Source organism: Dermacentor albipictus, chromosome 1, assembly GCF_038994185.2.
Source record: "Dermacentor albipictus isolate Rhodes 1998 colony chromosome 1, USDA_Dalb.pri_finalv2, whole genome shotgun sequence".
In the NCBI taxonomy this organism is placed as follows: Eukaryota; Metazoa; Arthropoda; class Arachnida; order Ixodida; family Ixodidae; genus Dermacentor; species Dermacentor albipictus.
In genome coordinates, this window is record NC_091821.1 from 384666631 (window position 1) to 384688120 (window position 21490).

General features: G+C 41.6%; 1 protein-coding gene and 1 pseudogene across 1 annotated transcript in view; both read left to right on the plus strand.

The window, feature by feature from the left end:
* Nucleotides 1-642: 642 nt before the first annotated feature.
* Nucleotides 643-21490, plus strand: part of Fur2 (furin-like protease 2) — a 66748-nt gene continuing 45900 nt past the window's right edge. Inside the window, exons 1-8 of the mRNA XM_065432468.2 lie at nucleotides 643-1208; nucleotides 7553-7657; nucleotides 8930-9064; nucleotides 12000-12134; nucleotides 12969-13039; nucleotides 14195-14283; nucleotides 17160-17332; nucleotides 17763-17978. Coding sequence (XP_065288540.2) covers nucleotides 1002-1208; nucleotides 7553-7657; nucleotides 8930-9064; nucleotides 12000-12134; nucleotides 12969-13039; nucleotides 14195-14283; nucleotides 17160-17332; nucleotides 17763-17978 — 1131 coding nt within the window. The 5' untranslated portion in view covers nucleotides 643-1001. The remainder of the gene's footprint in view (nucleotides 1209-7552; nucleotides 7658-8929; nucleotides 9065-11999; nucleotides 12135-12968; nucleotides 13040-14194; nucleotides 14284-17159; nucleotides 17333-17762; nucleotides 17979-21490) is intronic.
* LOC135902398 (protein GVQW3-like) lies at nucleotides 15213-15822 on the plus strand (annotated as a pseudogene).

The window sequence follows — 21490 nt, forward strand, 5'->3', positions numbered from 1 at the left end:
CGCTCTGACACTCGGAGTGGTGTGGCTTGCGGCGTCGTTGGGAGTCTAGGTGCACGCCTAAAAGCGTGTGGACCCGGGCTGACACGCATGCGTCGGGCGTTCGTGCGCGAACACGTATTCGTACCTTACAGTACGGAGTGTCCGCCTACACCGAAGTCTAAATATATACCGATATGTGTTCACAAAGCGAGGCGCATCAACCGGATTTGCTTTTTTAGCCAGCGAGCGCTCTGCCGGCATCATTGTGTGCCACTTAATTCGTAAGCAGGTCAAATATTGTTCAAGCTGCTCATGCGAGATTAAGGAGACGCGGGCATGATTTGTGATACGCAACAAGGCAAGGACGTAAATCAGTCGCGTTAATTACTGCTGCGTGCCTGCTTCTCCATCCCAGGAATCACGGATGCGCAATGGAGTGATGCGAGCCGCGTGGCCAATGTCGGGCGAGATTAAAACATTAGCGTGACGGCATGCGCACTTCGCATACCCTGTATATAACACGGTGGTAAGGGCTGTACGGGCCTTCGAGAGCGAGAGCGTAGTCGTGGAAATCTCTTTCACTGACTTTTGTCATTTTTAGCGCCACGCGCGCTGTTTGGCTAGGTTCTGCTTTCGGTTGCGCGCGTAGTTTTGCTTGTTGCCGAGGGGCGTCGCGGCAATCGCGCGCTGGTTTGACATAAAAAAGGAAAGTATCTAATAAGGAGAAAAATTTCGTCGATGCTGCTGGCTGCTGGCTTCAAACGTGAGGAGACTTTCTTGTCAGGGCTGTGCCGATGAACGGCGATAGCGCGCTGTAGCGTAGTGTAGACGCGGAATGACTTACTCGGAGCGAATTCATGTATCGGCACAGCCGGAGCAAAATTGACAGCAGAGCTCAGCGGTGCGAGCGCGTCAAAACTGTCAGATAACGTGAGAGCAGCCCCGCTCGAGTGTGCCGTCGCCACGGAGACGAGGAACACGACGTCCGAGCACCATCCTTCGGGGCGACGAGACCTGCGGCGATGGCCCTGCACAGGACGGCCGTGTTTCGACTCAGGACAGGTGTGCGGTGTGTGTGGCTGGCCTGCGCCGTGTTTTTCTGCCTAGTGGATCGGACCGAGCCCGCCGAGTCTCCCGTTTACACCAACCAAATTGCTGTTGAGATACACGGTGGTCCTGCGGAGGCAGACCGTGTCGCTCATCGGCACGGGTTTATCAACCGAGGACAGGTATGTGTGCACGTTTCTCGATCGTCTACGTGCCTGGCGCGTTTGGTAACCTTATTTTGATGACACTCATGTGTGCGCTCACTTGCGGCATTTATTGACGCGCTACACTCTTGTGAAATGAACAGAGCAAACATTATGGGGACACAGAAAGTGCTGTGTGTGCTGGGCGTCTGCTCGCCGACCCACGTCTTGTAAATATCGGGAGAAGTGATGCCTGTAAACACTCGTGCATTGCCCAGCTAGTCTGGCAGGTTTCTCTCGACGCTTGCATTTTTCCTCGTCGAATAGACGGCGCGTAATTGACCGAGGGAATCATCGTCGTGTTTCCCGATGTTGCGTACTCCATCCGACCTGTACCGAAAATGAAACCACGTACGCGGCACTAAACGAAAATAAAAATGAAAACGAGAGAAACGGTCAAGACAGGTTTCTACTGGCTCCAAGAATCTGCTGAGATTTAACCGTTGCGTCGTCGTCCCGCTGCATCTCAGCTTAAGTGGCCGACGATAAGAAACCGATGATTATTTCTGTTGACCGAGCACTCCTATAGCCGTCTCGGGAGGAACAAAACTCGGCGATAAGAGCGCCTGACGGAGGTCCGCTATTTGCATGGGCCGGAGAATCGGGAACGCTTCCAGAGGTCCTGTTCCACTTTGTGAACGACGTTGAATCGCCTTGTGCGCCGATGGCCGCGTAACACGGCGCGTCGCGCAATGAGAAATTTTAATTTTGATGGTGCATCCATCCTGACGTCAGCGGTATATTTAGAAGGTCAATCTGCGTGAGCGACGCGCGCACCCTTCGCACGCCACTTGCCAGTTGAGCGCGCGCATTATGTGCTCTACGGCGCGTTGCGCTTCGAGGCATTAAGTTTTCCTTTGAAGGGAAAATTGTTCAAGTATACCTGCCGTTGCGCCACCCCGCTGAGCGTCCACCGAGGGACTAAACGAGCCGCATTCACTTCCCGCCAGCTTGAATAGGCCTCTATTCAGGCAGGGTTATTAGTTTTCCTCTTGTATCTTTTGCTCGTTGGTATGCTGCTTTTCATCTGATGGCAGTTTGTTTACGTTCTTTCTTCCTCCCCTGGCTCTTTTTTATTTCTGCTATGTTTCCAAATCGTCAAACGCTACACACCTTTACAAGGTCGCTGTAACCTATAGCTATTCTTCCAGTGAGCTTAGCTTTACTTTTACAGTAGGTTACCGTAGAGGAGCATTGATAATGTCATCTTCCGTCAGGGCCGTACCTACTTTCCTTCTTTTTTTTTCTTTTTTGCTTTCTTTAAGTTGCTGTAGTGCTTGAAAAAATTATCCCAAATGGCACCATCGGTTAGGTACAAATCATGTGTTTGGAGTTTGAAACATAGCCAGACTTAAATAATTTCCTCGAAACAGAAGCATTTTCTGTCATCGCATTAGCCTGGAGCACTTTCATGTGCAGCATGGAGTCGAAAGCTAGCACAGTGCATTCACATACTCAACAAGAAATGAGTGTATGTCCATTTATACATGACAGCTATTGAGGCATAACAGCCATACAATAAGCTTCTTTCACTCCTTTGTAGAAATTGAAGGAGCATGCAAATAAAAATATGGTCTGGCTTGACTATAAAATAAATAGATATGTTTCGTCAATCACGTGTTGCTAGAATAAGAATCCTGTGCAAGGTTGCTGTCATGTTCCTGAAAAAGAATGGCAGCTTTGGGCCAAATTTTGCTAAATTATATGCCAATTGAAAACACCGCACCTTTTACGATTTGAAACAGACAGCTGGGCTAGTTAGAGTATCGGCATTTCATGCATTTCCTGCGATTTGAAGAAATAGGAAAAATTAAGTGGAAAGACGAAAGGACAGGTAGGACACTTGACCTATGTGTATTTCAGGTACCAGCGGCATACCTGGCCTTTTTGTCTCCTCTTTTGTAATGTTTCCTATGCCTTTTCTAATAACCTATTTTCTTGCAGCTTGCAGACTGAAGTAAAAAATCCGGCAGATCCCACGCCATGTGGGAATCTATATTTTGCGAGTGTGGGGAACCTACCAAGTTAATGGAACGACCATGAGAGCAGCAACATTCATGACATTCATGTCATGACCTATAATTTATGTTCATCATACCCTCTTGTCATACTATGCCAATTTTGGTGCATACCAAGTTAACGAAATGACCATGAGAGAACCAAGACGTAGGTGGCTCTTTCATGACCTACATGACACGCATGTCATGACATCAATGTTGTGACCAATCATTTATGTTCATCACACACTCTTGTCATACTATGCTAATTTTCGTACCTAGTAAGTTAATGAAATGGCCATGAGAGCACCAATACGTAGGCGGTTGTTTCATGATACACATGCCATGATATTCATGTCATGACCGACCATTTATGTTCACCATACACGCTTGTCATACTATGCCAATTTTAATACATACCAAGTTAACGAAACGACCATGAGAGCACCAAGATGTAGGGAGCTCGATAGATACTGTTAAAGTGACAAATGTTCGCTAAGAAATGCTTCGCATTTGGACGTAACTACCTAAAGGAATATACGTAATACCTTTGCAGAGAATGAGGGAACCAGAAAATACAAAATTTTTGTTGAATGTTGTACCACTGTCCGTCCTTCAATGCTCAATGATGTGCTCTGTGAGCTAGCCTCAGCCACTTAGATAACAAATTGCTTGTGGAGCAAAATATCCTGGGACCTTAGCAGAACCTGGTATCTTGGCAGAACCACTCTTTCACACATGAAGCTACAAGAGCCCTTTAACACTGTTTAAGGTGACTGGTCTGTACGATCATTTTTGGCAATCAGTGCATATTCCCCTGCCAGTGTCTTCACATTGCCAGCCTCTTTCCTTGCATTTTCCTATCTTTGATCCTTACAATTTCTTATCCTTGAGCGCCTCATCAGTTATCTGGTGATTACCTGATGAGAGCCAAAGTTATCTGATGGGTTGTCTGATGTGGGCCAAAGGACAGGGAAAGAGGATAGAGAAACGAAGAGAACTACTTACATGTATACAACAGAGTGACATGGTAAAAGTTATTCATAATTATCTTGTGGAATGACTTCCTTGACAGAGTTTGCCAGCTGGCCCCAACTTCTCTCCTGTTATACTTCTTTTATCTCTTCCTTTATACTTCTGTGCACTTGAAAAGAGTATGCCTCGTGAAAATACTGTCACTTTTAGCACATTGCTCGACTTATCTGAATGTGCGTTGAGCTGGCTTTGTCTTCAACTCCTATGTGCACAATTTTTGTGCAGCTTGCACCAGGTTTGGCTTGGCAACAAACACATCTGTTGCCCTGTGCTATTGACTGCTGATACCAGTGTTCACTTGTAATTTAGGATCCTATAATGGTCAGGTTCACACATGCACTATCCATAAAGAAATTCGCTATTGAACAGCCATTTTGGTTATAAAAGAAAAGGAAGGATGTGCAAATCATAAACAGAGGGAATTGAGGGTTGATGTAGGGCACCCAGACAAGATGAGCTTCTGGTGGCAACATTTTGTAATGCTTGCATTAGAAAATTTCTTTGACTTGAATGCGTCTTCTGATAAAAACCAAGGGGCAGGCGAAAGATAAGTTCATGAAAGGTATGTTCAATACCCTACGAGGCTCCATAATTGGTTTCAATTATCAGATGTTTGAATTAAGAGGAGTGTTTGGCATTCAGGAGTGCCTTCTATGATTTTTCAATGCTGATAAAGGCTGACTGCAGTGAAATTTTACTTCTGCTAAATTTGTTATAAATTACTAAACCAATCTAACCAAGCCGCCAAGCCAATCTTGACTGAGCTGCAGATCTGGTCTGCAGCTCGATCAGATCTGCAGATATGGCTGCAGATCTGGTACCATGCACTCAGGCTGGCTCACGTAGCCACACCTGGAGAACAACAGACACCAGTCGGAGCCTGCGATAATTCCATGCATCTTGACGATGCAAGAGCTCGTCGTGGCACCCCGTGACAGCCACTGCAGCATGGCCTCCAAGATTGCTTGGGTGTGCCACTGCAATCTTGGAAATCATGCTGAGGAGCCGTGCACTAGGTCATGCTTCTCTTCTGGCAAGCAATAATGGTGTTTTCGTCAGTTCCAGTATCAAAAGCGGCTATTTTTGCTAGCTTTCTGTGACACTCCTGCTTGTATTCCAAACGTCAAATTTTGCACAGAAGCTCTTCTACAGGTTTTTATAGCTGCACCAAATTAAAAAAAAAACTGCCCGTGGAAGATAGCACAATTCTAATCCTTGATCTAAGTTACTCGATCACGTAGCCATTACTTCTACACTAAATCAAGGTATTAAATTGAATAATTAACATAATTACATTAACTTTTTAATTATTAACCATTACAGCCACTATTTCACCTGTTGCATTATAGCCGGTGAGTTCCAAGGCGCATTAACTTGGAATGAATTCTCAGGAGTGCACCAGTGTCGAGATATTAATTTTCAAAGTGTCCAACGAAATGCACTGGTGTTCCAGTTACTTCTGTGCTTCAATGAACAAAACAGCATTTTCGTAAAAGAAAAGGAACTGGAATATTATTATACTAGTAAGAATATTATTGAACTCGCGAGATAAGTTTTGAATGCTTTGCAATATCAATGAAGATGCCATCAGTATGTTTATATTTGTGTAAGCTATTGTGGTTAATTCAAAGAGCTACATTTCACAAGTTTGACCAAGCTGAAAGCCATGCTGATTCAAAGAAAGAATTCCGCTATCAACTAAATAATGCATAATTTGGGAAGATAGGACATGTTCAAGAACCTTGCAAACAACAGATGTGAGAGATACTGTACTGGCCTATAATTAGTTGTTCCTTATCACTTAATTTGTATAGAGGCACTACATAAGCATTCTTCTAGTCATGACGTATTACACTAATATAGAGCGATTTCTTAAAGATTTTCGCTAGAATTAACGACGAAAAATGCTTAGTTAGTTTTAGTACCTTTGTACTAATTTTATCTGGGCCAGGGCTTGAAAATGATGGTGAGCGTTTGATAACCCTAAGAATGTCATCAGAATTTATCATTGTGCTAGGCACGATGCACAATGTTTCCACATGCATTATGTGCTGTCGAGAGCTGTTCATCTTCTAAACGCTACAACAAAACAAAAATGGATTGGTGCAACGTGTCAGCATCATCAAGAGGCAAATCAAAATTTGAAGTTAGAATAGGCAGTTCCTTTGCATTTGCAGGAGGAACAACTTTCAAAAATTTCTTGGGGTTTGCTGTGAGGAAAAGAGGCATGTCACTGTTGACATATAAACTGGTGTCAGATGAATGCAACTGACTGTATGTTGTGTGTGTTTTCTACTTAACGCTCTGAAGGCAATGTAGATGTGTAATTGTATGTACTATTCACACCCCTGGCCATAGATTTCTTTTGAAATCTTGTTTTTCAAGAGATATGCATGCAATAGTCGAAGTGTGCTGTGTCATGGTTATCTTGTGAATAATTGGTGAAGGGCATAGGTTACAGTTTCCCACTAGCTTATTTAGTAAATCGTCCTCCTAGGTAAGTAAATCTCACACAATTGCAAAGCTTTCTCAGTATGTACTTCTAAATAATTCTGGGTAAATTCATGCTATCATATATAACTTTTCATATCAGTGTCGCAGTTACTGAATTTCATGTTGTAATATGTGTCTGTGCGTCCATGTATATGCTTGTACTCATGTTTTTGTGTATGTTCACATTGTGTATTAATGATTTCACATGCACACTTGGAACTTGGTGTTATGGTGTACCCCTGTAGTCTGTGGTATTGACAGACTTATATATCTTGATATTCTGGACTATACCACACCCTCTCTGAAAGGGTGTGCAGTATAGGGATTCCTACAGGTCACGTCTGCCACCCATTCTAATTCCTTTACTGGCTGGCATGACTGGCAGCTTTTGCTGCACTGTATGGAGCCTGTGAACTGAATGCAGTTTCAAATATTCATGGTGTCTTCTTTGCTGCTTTCAGTATGAGGACTAATAAACCAGCCTAAGCCAACGCCTTTGTGTGTGCCCGCATGCACATGCATGCATTTGCTGCTGCTTGAAGCTACTTTAGCCCCTTGGGTATATTTTAATTTTACACACTGGTTTATCTAGTGTTCTGTTCATTGCATTGTTTGTCAATATAAAAGTGTTTGAAACAAAGTGTCAATGAAACAATCACCATGGTTTAACCACGGCCATTTCTATGCATAGTACATTCTCACTGCGAACGCACTCTTGGTAAACATTTGCAAAAATGGTTTGGCTCCTAGGTGGTGCCTTGCATAAAGTGTGTTAATGTTGTGTTTTCTTGTATGCAGGTTGGATCCCTAGAAAACTACTACTTATTTGAGCATCACGCTATACGCAAACGTTCCATAAAAGCAAGTCACGCTCACCATAATGTTCTGCAGAAAGATGAACAAGTAAGAATTATTTTGAAGAATTATCGCCGTGACGGTATCATTGGAACATTTGTTATGATAGTCATACCTGTGAAAACCTCTTATGAAAGGATATCTGAATACAAGGAGACAGATGAGCAAGATGTTAAATGTAGTGTATCATTGTTGAATTGATTTGTACTTAAAAGAAAAAAATGTTTTCCTTCCTACAGAGAGTGGACTACATTATTTAAGTTTCTCGAAATGTTCAAAAACTGCCTGTAGCAGACAGCACAATTCTTTTCCTCGAGCTGGATTATTATAAGAGGCGGACATTACTAGCATGAGAAATTGAAACACATATTCAACTAGTAACAAAAATTAACTAACTTCTAAATTAATTACATTACAGCACATATTGCAGTTCACAAATTGTAGCTGATGAGATTGCAAGGCATATTTACTTGACATGAATCTCCAGGATGCCACCAGTTTTGATATATTATTTCCCATAAGTGTGAGATGAAATACATATACATTCCATTTACTTTTGTGCTTCAATGTATAAAAGGGCATTTTGTTAAAAAATTAAGTGGAGCAACAGTGCATTTTTACAGTGAGTTTGATGGCATATCTCCTAACTGTATGTTGAAATGACAAACCATGAGGCCAGCTTTGCCTCTTTATTATAATCATTATAATGATAAAACTTCTTGATTGCATTTTTCATTTCTAAAGATAGCTATTTTGTCGTTGAAGTTTTCTACATTCCTCTTTCTCCTCATCAGATTATTTAATTGAGATGAGGTGCTATTACTGGTTCTGTAGCATTTTTTCTGGCTTTGTATAAATTTACCTGAAGCACACATAGGTGGAATAAGGCTGAGGAGATGGAAAAGTACGGAAGTTTGTTTGTATTATATCGTGTTTGACCTTGTAGCATCCTCCATTCCACCTGTTGAGCTTCCACAGTTTCTGCATGAACATGCACAGTTTTGATCCACATAGAAGCTTTCGGATAACATACAATGCAACAAATATATGTATTGCACGCAAATGATTTCCCACATCTGCCAGCCGCTTTCCTTAGTGCGATTGAGAGAGTCAGTTTCCATAGACTTTGTTCAAATTTTGCTTACGCTTGTTTGCAGAGAAGCTGCAATGCTGACATGAGTTAGCCTCAAATCAGTTAGTTTTTCAGCTAAATTGTGAAATCATGAAATTTTCTGCGAATGTTTGGTTCCTCTCTTTGCATGAAGTTTTGAGGCTCTTGTGGTGCACGTAAATAGGAAACCCTGCATGTTTGGTACCCAGGTACGGTGGTTTGAGCAGCAAACTGTCAAACGAAGAGTCAAGCGAGACGTCCACCTGGACGCAATACGCTACCAGGAGTTCCATCGTTCCTATCGAATCTTCTCGGACCCACTCTACGAAAAGCAGTGGTACCTGGTATGCAAGTTTTGCTGGTTCTTAAAAGGCTGTGTTTATCACTGCTTGCTCAAGAAACTCTGCTGAAAGTTGTACGTATTTCTAGTTATTTGCTGAAAAAATTAATGAAAAGCTTGTGTTTATGTACAAAGAAAAATGTCTATCCATGTACTGTTATCAAATGATGGGCAAGTCTATCTCATAAGTAATGGGTGCCCATATGGTACCCTTTATTCTTTTTAGTGCATCTAATGGTGTGCATATTTTTTTTTATTTGTATTAACAGCTTAATACTGTATTGACAGTATTAATAAGCACACAGCTTTTTGTGAACTAAAATGGACAGGAATTAGATTGCTGAGAAGTTGTTTTCTCATGTGAAATAATATAGAAGAAAGAATTAGAAATCTTATAACATATATAATTAATTGCTTGCTTGTTTCCTCTATTATTACTTTTAATAAATTTAGCTTAAAAGAAATGCAAGGAACTACTTCTCAATGGAGGTGTCAGGGCATGAGTACTTGTCGCGGTAGACATATGGTTGGCATCATCATTTTCACTCTCCAACATGATATAAAGTGAGAGACGCTTAAACAAATGATTCCTAGAAAATAATTGAGCAGCAGTCAAGATCTCATCTTAAAGAGTACCTCAGGTTAATGTTTCTGTTTTCCAACTCACATGTGTTAGGAGAACAGTGTAAATGGTTCCTCTTTATTATTACATTTTTTATAGCAAGCTCCTTCCTTGTCATCATTTATTCTGCCGTGGCATAAGAACTACACGATTTTAATCACTACGGCGGTCCACTGTCAACATGCACAAAGAGAACAGTACTTTCTGTCTCTGCCTCAGGAGCTTAGAAAGACGACTGGTGTAGAAGTCTTGTAATGTCTGCAGAAAAAAAGTGAGAACACTGCATGCGGAGCTCTTGAAAAAAGAATGAGCACTGCCATAGCGATGATAGCAGTTTGTCCTCGGGGAGGGTTTGCTTTGTCTCATATATAGTTTTGCTTCCACTGCGACACACATGATGACTGCGTGGAAGAAAGGCAAGGTCAGCAGCTGCTGCCGCAGTCCTTGTAGGCACTATTTTGGAAAGATTGGCAGGCCTTTGTCATGTTGTTGCGCGATCTGTATCGTCTTTTTCAGGTGTCCTTTTTTTGTGCATTGTTTATTATTCATACTTTTTTGTCAGACGTTTATACTAGCAGGTGAAGTAATAGTCAAACATGCGTCTCATTCTTTTTTTTTTCTTTTGGTGGGGTGAAGGGGGGCTGGACTTAGATTTAGCCATGTGGCCTTGTCAGTACATTATAAAAGATGTATTTTTAACGTTTATACTTCTTTTAATTGACCTTTAAGCTTTGCAACATGCACAGGAACCGAAAGCATTGTATGTTGGCATTGCATGATCACACCAAGAACGACTTGGTAAAAACTGGTGTCCACACCAGGACAGATGTACTAAATCCTTCAATGCCAAATAATAGGAACCTAACTATTGGTGTTGTCAAAAAATACATCTTTATGGTGTACAGAAATGGCTGAAAAGAAACTGTTCAAGTAACCTGGATTTTTATGAGGACCTGGATTTTTATAATTCAAATAACAAACTGTACATTTTGTTGCATGATGATGCTAATGTTAATTGTGTTGCCCTTTTGTACTCGTGAAGCTTTACCATCTGTGTCTTCCATTGTGTGATAATGCGCAAGTGCCTATGACTAGGATTTTCTCACAATGAGCACTTTGTGAAAAACACTCGTGCTGCTGATGTGTTGCCGTGTTAGCAGGCTGATAAAGGCCGTCTGTTATCTTCCAGCGGTGGGAATTTGACCTGTGGAGCTTATCCTTAGCAGCAGTCCTCCTTCTGCAAGATGCTGGCTTTCTGTTCTTGGAAAGTCTTGCCAGTGACTTATTCTGAGCATATTATCAATCTGCATGTTGACGTGTACATGTAGCAAAGTGTGCAAATGCATTAGTCGGTAAATAAACTAGCTTGTGTGATAATTGTTGCATCACGAGAAAGAAGAAATGGGCAGGAAGAATAACAATTGTGGTTAAATTTATAAACCAACAAAAGTGTGCTTTATGGTTGCTGTACTTTAGTTCATAGAATGTATTTGCATCAATATTTTAGGACTTTCAACATTCAGGCAAAGCTGCCAATGTGTGAGGTCTGATTGTTCAGTGCAACAGTTCTTTTTCTTTTCCCACTCAGATGATTGGAGGATGTCGAAAATTTCTAGCAATTAAGTGAATTTTCTCCATGCCCAGTTTGGGTACATGTGGCGTGCTTGTATTCATAGCTACCGGTTACGTACTGTCACTTGTTGTGCTGCTAGCTGTCAGAGAACAAGCCGTTTTCAGTCACAAGCCATGATATGAGGGGCTTGTTGAGAAAATGTGGCTAGCAACAAGGGAGTGGAGAGCTTCTTAAGTAAAGTATCATTGCTGTTTAACACACAGTTTCTGGCTGAGCTCTTAGCTAGTTGTTGCGCCTCTTGTACAGTGTTAATATGAAAGAAGAAACACATTTCGGTGTTTAAGCACATATTTGTGCAGAAGTATGAGCTCAGACCTGATATTTTTGGTAACGGCTAGGTAGTTTAGTTGAAAACTCTGCCCTTCAGTATTCTTGGTTTCAACTGAGAATCATGGCCACAGGGCAGGCTGCTGAGGCTCGTTTGTATGACTTAATTCATTTGTGTATTTAAAGCACACACAAAGAAAGACATGGACATCACTGGATGTGCTCATCCATTTCTTAATTTCTTTGTGTACACTTTCTAGGCATTATTGAAAAAGGGAAATTGACTCTTCAGTGCAGCAACAACAGGTGCTCCCTTTCATTCTGACTGTGCCCCCCCCCCCTCCTCCCTGGGAGCGTGGACAGTTTCTGGGCATATGCGTGTTCAACTGTCGTGCCACGTCTCTCTGTTTTTGTCAGAATGGTGGAGCCATTGGAGGCCACGACATGAATGTTGCACCAGCTTGGGAACGAGGTTACACGGGGAAAGGCGTCGTGGTGACCATACTAGATGATGGAATCCAAACCAACCACCCAGATTTGGTTCAGAATTATGTGAGTCCATTGGGCAACCACAGCTTTCTTTCCAAGTTTATGGAATTTCATGTGGTGTTTAACAGTACTACCTTTCTTTTCCTTTAATATTTACTGTGCATTTAAGTTGCCAGTTGAAATTTCTTACATTAGATGGCAATCAGGCAAACTAGTAACAAATCTCTGTGAATATTTTATTTTACTTTGATTCAAGTGGCACTTAGTTATATTAGTTCAATGGGCACAGGGCCATTTCCTTTATATCATTGTTGTTTTCCTAGGCCACTATCAACAGACCAAAGACTGGGGAGGTCCCTCCCCAGTCTTTGACTATGGGACCTTCTAGAGCTACTTTTTCTGTAAAACATTTCAAGCTCATCAATAAACTGAAAACTGAAACTGAAACTTAAATAAAGAAGTAAGTATCTATATCTTGGTTTCTAAACTTGTAAACATGTGGGACACTGACATGGTTTCTTTAGGAATGCTGGAAGTTTTGTAGATCTAGAATGTTTAGTGGCCAGTTGCACTTTTGAAGCTGCATCAAAGTTTTATATGATTAATGTTAATGTAGATTCTGTTTAGTTTAATATGTACTTCTCACATTGCTACCAACCTTTACGCTATATAATGATCGAGTCATGAAAGGTACTGAAGATGGCAGATATCTTCACTTTCTTTTGTGCAGGTTATTGACACTTTTCTGGTAATTATTATTTTGTCAGCAAGTATGTAGTGTGGAAAAACTTGCTGGCAAATTCTGTTCGTCTTCATTGAAAACAATTTCCTCATCTTTGTGTTGCAACACTTGCTGGATTTAGTTACGAAACTTCTTACCCTTTCACTTCCTTCCAGGATCCTTATGCGAGCACAGACATCAATGACCATGATGATGATCCCATGCCTCAGGATAACAATGACAACAAGTAAGATTGGTTGTCCTTGGGAATCCCTTGCATTGTTTCAGCTTAGCACTTAGTACAGAAGCTTCTGTACATTATTCTGTACATTACTGCAACTTGTACATGAAAAGTCAGTCCAAGGCAGAAATATTTATCCATAAATGGCAATTACTGTAATTCCTTTCTGCATCACGAACGTACCGGTATTTATTTCATGTTTCTGTCTTGCCATGTTCCTTTTGACATTCCCTTTGTCTGATGATAGAAATGTGAGGACCGCATCATTTTTCATTTCTGTACAACCAAAAATAAACCTTTGTGCTCATTTTATCTGAGAAAACAACCTGACACTGAAAGGGTTAAAGAAAAGACATAACAAGATTTACTGGGCAAGTGAGCATGTATACTACTTTGAGGCCTGTATAAATCTTTTGTTTGAAATGGCTAACTGTGATGGCACAACAAGGGATGTTCCACGTCCACTGCCAAGGTTTGTGAGTGGTGGCACCGGCTAACACTCCCACGGTTAGTTCTAGTAGTAAAACATAAATACCCAAGAAAGTGGACGGGAAAATAGCGCCGCAGTAGCTCAACTGGTAAAGCATCGCACGCGTAATGCAAAGACGTGGAATTGTTCCCCACCTGCGGCAAGTTGTTTTTTCATCCACTTTCATTTCCATTAATTTATCATTTCTTTAATTGGATTAGTAAGTACAAGTAATTTCCCCTATGTTTTCCTTGGTGTCATTATTTGTTGGCTTCTTATGATATAGCTGTGATGAAGTCACAAAACTTACTCAGAAGTGTGACACTTAATGTACAGCTATAAACACTGACGATGCTTGACAATGCATATTAAGAATAGTGCATGGTGTAAACACTGGCGCAGTATCAAATCTGTTATAGTTACGGCTCCCATAGTACTTTCCACATTTAAGCAAGTACCCTGCACTAAATTTACATATTGGGAGTGTACAAATAAAAATATTAGAAAGGGGTTTAAGTTGCAGCTAGTCACCAGTAAATTATAATTTGTGATAGTCTTGTAATATTTAACTACATTATAATTTTGTGTTTTAGTGAAAAGCATTTGTGCATGTTTGAATCGTTGTGCTCTGTTGTTAGTGTGTGGCATTTCTGAGTACAATTGTGATGTTTCAAACTATCTCATCTTATTAGGCATGGGACACGGTGTGCAGGAGAAGTGGCAGCAACAGCCCTTAATGAGTACTGCGGAGTTGGGGTTGCCTACAATGCCAGCATCGGAGGCAAGTTCCTAGTGAAGTTTGCATTCTCACTAGCTGCCATTGACCTAATCACAGAAATAACAAGGTGGCAATAGAACAGCAGGTAGCAAAGGGGCCTTAAAATGCTCACTACCAGTCACTGGTGCTTCTTCAGAAAAACATTAAGCACAAGCTCTCATAGCTTATTTCAGGCGGACATTGTCATCACTATCAGTATACCAATTGCTGAGATACATGTATATTCTTGAACCTCTCCTCCCCCAACCTACCACCTACTTATTCACTCAGTTCTCAGAATTAGATTTTAAAAATATTTGTGCACCTACATAAGCATCATTAACAGTCAAATTCCAGCTGTCAAAATTTTAGTCAATGTTTGTGAATTCATTGTAAGATGTTATGTCACAAACGGCAGGCTGGAATGACAGGAATCACGCAACAGCTTGTTATTGGATACTAATAACAGTATGCTGAGCAGTCATGTATTTACTTACCCTGCCATCATTTCTTATTGCACTTGAAATGACCCTAGGCTGTTATATGTTGAATTTTTTCCATAGAAAGCAACATTGTCTTCTTAAACTTTGTAATGTTGTTTTTCTTGTTGCTTTTAATCTAAATCCTTATCCTCCCCAAGGCAGTCTCTAGATTTAAGAAGAAAAATTGAGCACTTGAGCCAAGATGTTTGCTTCATGGTTTCCGATCCTAACCAGAGTGCTCACCGGTATCAAATGTTACTATACGAGGTCCGTTCGAAAAGTATCCGCCCTTTTTTTTTTTTTGCGAACACTTGATGGATATGAAACAAGTGCGCTTGCATCAGCTGACCTTGAACCTTCGTGTGCGTGCATGAATTTCTGCCCGCCTGCCCCGATAGCGTCAGTCGCTGGGACACAGCATTTGACTGAGGTAGTGCGCAGTGCTCTTGTCGGTTTTTTATTGCAAGGAAAATGGCCGAGCAACTGGAGCAGCGCTACTGCATCAAATTTTTGCCAGAAACTGGGCAACAGCCAAGTGGAAACCATTCAGAAGATTCAAACGGCATTCAGTGACAATGCTATGAGCAGCACACAGATTAAGGAGTGGTACAACAGGTTTAGAGGCGGCCGCACATCGGTGGAGAACGAGCCACGCTCCGGTCAGCCATCAACATGCCGAAATGACCAGGTCACTGCCGAAGTGAACACAGTGGTGATGCGGGACCGTCGTGTGACTATACGAGAAATTGCAGAACAAGTGGGCATCAGCACTTTTTCTGCACATTCCATTATGACCAATGATTTGGCCATGAATAGAGTTGCGACGAAATTCGTGCCGAAGCTGCTCACGGTGGACCAAAAGCAACTTCATGTTGAATACTCACAGGACATGCTGGATTCCACAAACAGTGACCCTGACTTCATGAACACCATAATCACTGGTGACGAGTCTTGGGTGTACAAATACGACCCGGCAACCAAATCCCAGTTGTCACAGTGCAAGCATTCCATGTCACCAAGATCAAAGAAGGATGGCCAAGTGCGCAGCAACGTCAAAAGTGATGCTGACTGCTTTCTTTGACTCCCGCGGTGTGGTACACCACGAGTACGCGCCACAGGGTCAAACAATTGTCAAAGAGTACACAGCGATGTCCTCCGTCGCTTACGTGATGCTGTGCAGCGCAAGAGACCGGAGTTGTGGTCAACAGGAAATTGCTGCATCCATCACTACAATGCTCCTGCACATTCCTTGCACTTGATTTAGACTTTTTTGGCGAAAAACCAGACTCCTGTAGTTCAACAGGCTCCTTACTCTCCTGAAATGGCCCTCTGCGACTTCTGGCTGTTTCCCAAAATCAAGAGGCCATTGAAAGGAGTGCAATTTCAGACAAGAGAGGACATTATGGCTGCAATGAGAGCTGAGCTAAACTCCATTCCTAAAGAGGCCTTCTCGGAATACTTCCAACAATGGCAGCACCGCTGGGAGAAGTGTGTGGAGTCCCAAGGAGACTACTTTGAGGGTGATTAGGTTTCCAACGCTCCAGTTATGCCAGTTTTTTTTTTTTTTTCTTCGGCCATAGGTCGGATACTTTTCTAACAGACCTAGTAGTTGAGCAGCCTTAGTGAGATATGGCATGTGATGCTTTGCCAGTCACGCTGTAGAGCTTCCATATGAAGCAAGGAGTTAATGAAGCCAATAGTTCAATATCAGATATCAGATGCAGTTGCCATTAAGGTAGCTATAATTAGTGTGCACACCATGGCATATACAAGAATTCAGTAATATTCCGGTTACCTAGTGTCTTTGCTGGCACAGATCTCAACTACCTAGATTAGTTGAATTGGTCCCATTTTTAAATGTTGGTACTGCTGCTGTTTTCCTTTATTTAGAAACTTGTTATGTGCAATGGCAGTTCATTACTAGGCCAGGAAACCTCATTATTATTTTGCATTTAGCTCCATTTGTTGCTGTAGCACATGCAAATCTAGTATACTAATGTTCCAGAGGGCCAATATGAAGTGCAAGTATCTGCATTGATGCTATGCTTGAAGACTAGTGTAGTGAATATTTGATTCACTCGTAGCTGTGCTTATGTCTTGACTTTTATTTGGCACACAGATTTAGTAAACATTGTCAGCTGAGAGTGATGTCTGGCTTCTGGTGTAGCCATTCTGTTCCTTATTTGCCACAAAATTGATTTCTCTGAGTGGACTCACTTGTGCCTATTTTCATCACCATGGCTTACACATAAATAAGAGTTGATGTCTGCACCAATCTCCTGTTCATTTAATTAGTTGCATGTTGTTGATGCTATTATTTGAGCTGTTGACTTATAATTTCCAGATGACTTACTGAATTAGACTATCCCCAGAATGCCTCTGTGCTTTAAACACATTCATGTGGTCAATCTTCCACAGGGGTGCGCATGCTGGACGGCACAGTGACCGATGAAGTGGAAGCCCGTGCCCTCAGCTTGAATCCAAACCACATCGACATCTACAGTGCCTCGTGGGGCCCCGAAGATGACGGAAAAACTGTTGATGGCCCAGGAAAACTAGCCAAGCAGGCTTTCTTTCAAGGCATTGCCAAGGTGTGTTGAGAAACCTGCCAAGAAAAAATTGCATTTTCACCCAAAAGTATGAAGCAGTGTGAGTGATGACTAGCGCAGTAGTAGACGGAGGCATCTACACTTACGTTTATTAGAGCAAACTGTCTGGTATAAGGACATGTACTTGGTATTTACCACGGCAGAGGATGATGGAACAGCTGACAGTCAGGCTCTTATTGAGCTCTTATTGGCAAATGATTGACATATGTTAACAAATGTGCAAAAGTGTCATTACATTTGTATATTCTCTTTAAAATGTGACATCGAGCTCAGCTGTACAATGCCATAGCCACTGGGCTACCATGGTTTGTTAGTGTATTAACGTAAACGAACAAGCAAGCAAGCAAACAAAGGATCAAACAAAGCCTTCGTTATATGTTACTTAAAAGCCTACTTTCTCTGTATGTTTCAGGGTCGCCGTGGTCTGGGTTCAATCTTTGTCTGGGCTTCTGGTAATGGCGGACGATTCAATGACAACTGCAACTGCGATGGCTACACCAACTCCATCTACACACTGTCCATCAGTAGTGCCACCCAACATGGCTCCAAGCCTTGGTACCTTGAGATGTGCTCCTCCACTCTTGCCACTACTTATAGCAGTGGTTCACCAGGCAAGGATGCCAATGTGGTGAGTCAGACAGCCAAGAAGAGTATGTCATGCAGCCTTTGCAATCTGCTTGCATTGATAGAGCTCACAAATTTTAAAAGCTGGAGCTTGTTAGAGTGTTTTTGTTTTACTCATTAAACTCAGCCACATAAATAAACTTGAACCAGTTCTAATCCCCATTTTCGCCAGTACAGCTTCCACTGAAAACAATATAGTACATATAATGGCGGTGACCTTCATCGACAGAGAGGGTGGGAATGAGCATTTGTCGAAGCATTGATTGTGACAGCAAATTAAGCAAGATAAGTGCGGTGGCAGCAGCGAATGAATGAACCTTCATGTTGTGTCTCACTTTAATGCGAACTAAATGTTGAAAGCACAGCGCATACGAAGCTAGCGGCACTGGGCGTACTCTGTCCACATTGCAGATCGCTTTCAAGATAAACTAGCAGCCGCCGAAGAAGAGCCCTCCTCTTTCTTGCCTTGCTCTACCCCCCTCCCCCTCCATGCCTTTCGCGCGAAAGAAGACGGCACGTTTCCAGGTGCACCTTCCTTCCTTGCATGCACGATATTGAGCCTTCGTCGTCGGCTGACCCTCGCAAGTCATTTGCCAGCCCGTGTCAACACGGCAAAAATATGTTTTATACGCCCGATCTTGAAAAAAATTGCTGCTAATTTCGTCCGCTGTAGCCGATAGTCCGATGTAGCACAGTCCGTTAAAAGAAAACTTTGTTGCATTAATGTAATAGGTAGAACAAACTAAAGCTGAAATATGGTCCTTTATAGCTGGAAGTCTGTTGTATGCAGGTCCGTTGTGACGAGCGTAGACTGTATTTAAGGACCCTTAGTTTCTCTGTAAAACATCTAAATTTAATGACTTACTAATTTTGTGTGGTACACTTTAATGAAAAATACAGCTATTTGAAGTAAATTTACATGCAAGGCGGCTTGCCTACATGTGAATGGTAAATCTAGAGCCATGGTAAATGGGAGAGTGAAATGTGTTCGCATGTGCAGGAACTGACCATCGTCTAATGTACTTACCATTTCTGTGCCCCGAGTTTGCACTTGACACATCTCTCTGGCCATCTTATGTTTGACAGAATAACACAGGCAACTCTAACGCTAACTTGTAACACTGGACTTGCTATCAGCCACAATATCCTTCAACTATACATCACAATCACCAATGCCCTTTGGTGCCCTTACGAAGTACAGTAAGTTACATTATATTCCATGCTCTAAAATTGACTCACAGCATGCTTATGGTGCTGGTAGTACCTCTGGGTTTGGATGCTGCATGGTGGAATTGGTGGCAGCAGTTTGATACGGTTTTGTCCTTTCCAGTATGTATGTCCAATTTTTGAATGTTGTGCAACAGTTTTGCCATACTGGGGCTTATTATTCAGAGGAACACTAAAGAGAAATGCTAACGGTACACTAGATGCTAACATATACAGTCAATATTAATGCCCACAATGTCTGATAACGGTATTTCCCCGATTATAACGCGCGTCTCCCCCCCCCCCAAAAAAATACTGCTTTCGTAGCTGTTGTTTGCTTTGCTGCATAACACTAGTGTATTGCGGCGAAGTTGACTTCAGGAAATCGACCGCCACTTTTCAACGCATATCAAATCTTATTGCTAAAAAATCAGGCGCGTGTTATGTTTCTAATTTGTTTAGAAGCTTTAATGTTATCGCTACGTTAATTTTCTACTTTGGACTCGTAGAAAGTGCGCATTCAAGGGCATGTTAGAATTGATCAAATACTGCCATGTAAATCAGCGGTGTGTTTTCACGTTTTTTGTGCATTTTTTTTTAAATTTGACCTGCCGGATAAGTCGATGAGTTTCGTCAGTCGAATTAACGGAACTCGACTGTATTCAACGTAGAATGCTGAATTGCTCTTCTAAAACAGTGCAACATGCATTTGTTTTTTTTTTGGAGATGACTTAATTAGTTCCAAAGAGAATCAAGACTGGTGAGGACTAAGAATTCTTGTGCAGTTGAACTCGCCTACAATGAATACTCTTGTGTAGCTCATGTAGCTTAGTCATGCAGCTAGGGCGAAAGGCAAGCTCTGATTCCAGCCACTGCTGATGGTTCATAAACACGTCCTTAACTCATGGTGCATGTAAGTCATAATGACAATGAGTCTGAATTAATAACACAAAATTATGGCGTACACTTAAACAATATTTATTGCTAACAGTGAAAAGTACTAAGTGCATGGTAGGGCTACATTTGCTCCATAAGTGATAATTGTGAGGGTGTCGGCTCACTTCTCATCGTACATGGGAATCGGAAACGCACACAGAAAGGACATCATACATCTTATAATAGTATCAGTAGAGTGATCTGAAGGGGCAGCACTGATAAATACTTCTTGAATAAATCCTACAAAATTTATGTAAGTGCATTTTACATCACACGTAAATGCAACCTAATTACCCTGGTTATCATCACTGGCACTGGTTAACTACAATTTACTAATTATATAAAGGGCATGTTAGGTCGTGGGAGCTGGTAATAAATTTATGGTGGCTGCACAATCCCAACCTTTGCTTGTTCTCACCTACAAAGGCCCTGCTCTTAATTAAGTGATGCTTCTGACATCTTGTAGCACTAATCTGTTATTTGCATTTAACTAAGTTAGCCTTTAGTGTCCTTTTGAGTTAACTAGACAGGTTGATTAAACTCTGAGAATTGAAAATTACATCAGTCTTGCCATGAGCACAGGCATTATAGGCCAGGAAAGATGCGCAAATGGAATATGGAAGGTGGAGTCACCAGACTGAAATTTCTGTATCGGTACACATAATAAATTTGGCAGCATCTGCTAGATGTTTGTTGAATCGGTCATGCCTTTTCTGATTAAGAAATGAACATATCTCACATTAAAATAGACAAATTCACCATGCCAACATTTCTGGACTTTTCTGCCCAAAAAGAACTTGTAACCTCAAAAATGCAGTGAAATCTTTGACATTGCAGTGACGTCATTGGCACCTTGGTGTGTCCATGAAACTTAAGATTGCCTTCTCAGCTATCAATTAGCCTTTTCAACCAAACATGAATAGGATTCAGAACAATTGTGTGTTAAACTGATTTACTGTTTCTCTTTAGTGCTCCTTGAAAAAACACTTTTTTGTTAGTACTATATTTATTTAATAAAAGAAATTGCAGCAGAACCCATCTCATGATGACTGTCCACAGCAATGCAATTAGCATTCAAGCAATGTAGAAATGCGCTCTATTGCTGAAGTCATCGTAATATAATATCTGTAGTGGTCATTGTGAGACTTCTGTTGTTTCGGCTACACGTGACATACGGTGTCTCTGGTATTGGGCCACATTACTATGGTACTCACTTGCCGAGGTCATCCATAAGCATGGCAGCATGGTGATGAGTGTGTGATAGCAACGCAGTGACAACAGTGCAATATAACAAAGAAGGTATGACATCAATGGAATGACAAAGGAGTTATGACGACGTCGGGACGATAATGAGGTGATTATTCTAGAATGTTG